This window comes from Atta cephalotes (assembly GCF_000143395.1).
Source record: "Atta cephalotes unplaced genomic scaffold scaffold00020, whole genome shotgun sequence".
Lineage (NCBI taxonomy): Eukaryota > Metazoa > Arthropoda > Insecta > Hymenoptera > Formicidae > Atta > Atta cephalotes.
Window position 1 is genome coordinate 194,246 of NW_012130084.1, and position 1,608 is coordinate 195,853.

The window sequence follows — 1,608 nt, forward strand, 5'->3', positions numbered from 1 at the left end:
GTTATATAACTAATATAATTAATTTTATATTTCTAATTATCTATTTTTTATTATACAAGTAACAGAGCGAATTTCTTGAAAAGGCTTTCTAGGCTAATTTCTTGAAAAATACGCATTTTCTTGAAAAATGTCAGACAAAAGTTATAGGGTTCTAAATGATGCATTTCATGGTAGTGTGAATATGAATAATATTCTTGAATAACGTTATCAAGATCACCTAAAGATTACCTTGAAATTTTTTAACGGGGAACTACCATTTTATATTACATATTCTTGTAGCTGACATTAAGAGCTTTTTAAAATTTATAATAAAGTTATTTTGTATTAAAAATTCTCTAGATATAAGACTTGAAAGTTACAATACTACCGACATTAGCATTCTATAAGGTATCCAACTGGTGAATAAAACTTTATAAATATTGTTCGTAGTCAGGATATTAACAATATATCGAGGTCAAGGACATTGGAAGTTATTCTTCTTATATTTACACCAAAAATTCATTTTTACGTTAAAAATAAAAGTAAGAAAAACAATTTCCAGTGGCCTTGACCTTGACATATGTTGTTAAGATCTGATTGTAAACAATATTCAGAAGATTTTAGTTGTCAATCTGACAATTTGGAAAATAATGGCGATGCTGTAATTTTCAAGTCTTATAATTTAAAAAGTTCTTAATGAAAATTAAATTATACAACTTGTTTTAAAAAGCTCTTGACATTTTTATTACAAAAACATGTAATAAAAAATGATAATTTCCGTTAAAAAATTTCGAAGTGATCTTTACATGATAATGCTATTCAAGGTCATACTCACATGAAATACTCTACTTAGAATCCTACAACTTTTGTCTAAAACTTTTTTCAAGAAAATGTATATTTTTCAAGAAACTTGGTACTTGGTACGATCGCTGTTACACCATATATAGTTAATACATTTAAAATAACGCATTTATCCTTTTTTAAGATTTTACATATGTTGTGACAAATGCCAAGATTGGTTCCACGGTCGATGTGTTGGTATTCTTCAATCAGAAGCCGACAACATTGACGAATACGTTTGTCCAAATTGTCAACGTAATTCTTCGGTCAACTTCGCTAATATGAAGAACCTTAACGCAAAAGATCTTGATCTGTTGAAGAAATTAATTAAACAAATACAGGTAATGTACTATCTTTATTTATAGAATAGTATCGATATGCTTTCTATAAATTGTTTTAATTCTAGTGAAAAATACATCTTCAATAAAGATTCTAAAATATAGTAATTATGTAGTTAGTTATTAAAAATTATTATTTAAAATAAATTTATTATTTATGATTGTTTTATTTATTATTCATTAAAATAAAATAGAGATGAAAAAACTAAATATAATATTCTGTTGGAAATAATAAAACACTTTGCCAGGATTAGATTAAAAATCTTAATTTAAGAGAGGATTAACATTCAGACCTATTATTCAAAATGTACAATTTATTTGTTTTAGGCTCATAAAAGTGCATGGCCATTTATGGAACCAGTAGATCCTAACGAAGCGCCAGATTATTACAAAGTGATAAAAGAACCAATGGGTAAATATTTCGTAATTAATATATATATCACATCAGTAA

At 25.9% G+C, this 1,608-nt stretch overlaps 1 protein-coding gene across 1 annotated transcript in view; it reads left to right on the forward strand.

Moving 5' to 3' along the window:
* The window catches only part of LOC105619291 (nucleosome-remodeling factor subunit NURF301), a 23,616-nt gene that overhangs the window by 16,943 nt on the left and 5,065 nt on the right, over window positions 1–1,608 (forward strand). Inside the window, exons 22-23 of the mRNA XM_012200814.1 lie at window positions 965–1,160; window positions 1,485–1,569. Coding sequence (XP_012056204.1) covers window positions 965–1,160; window positions 1,485–1,569 — 281 coding nt within the window. The remainder of the gene's footprint in view (window positions 1–964; window positions 1,161–1,484; window positions 1,570–1,608) is intronic.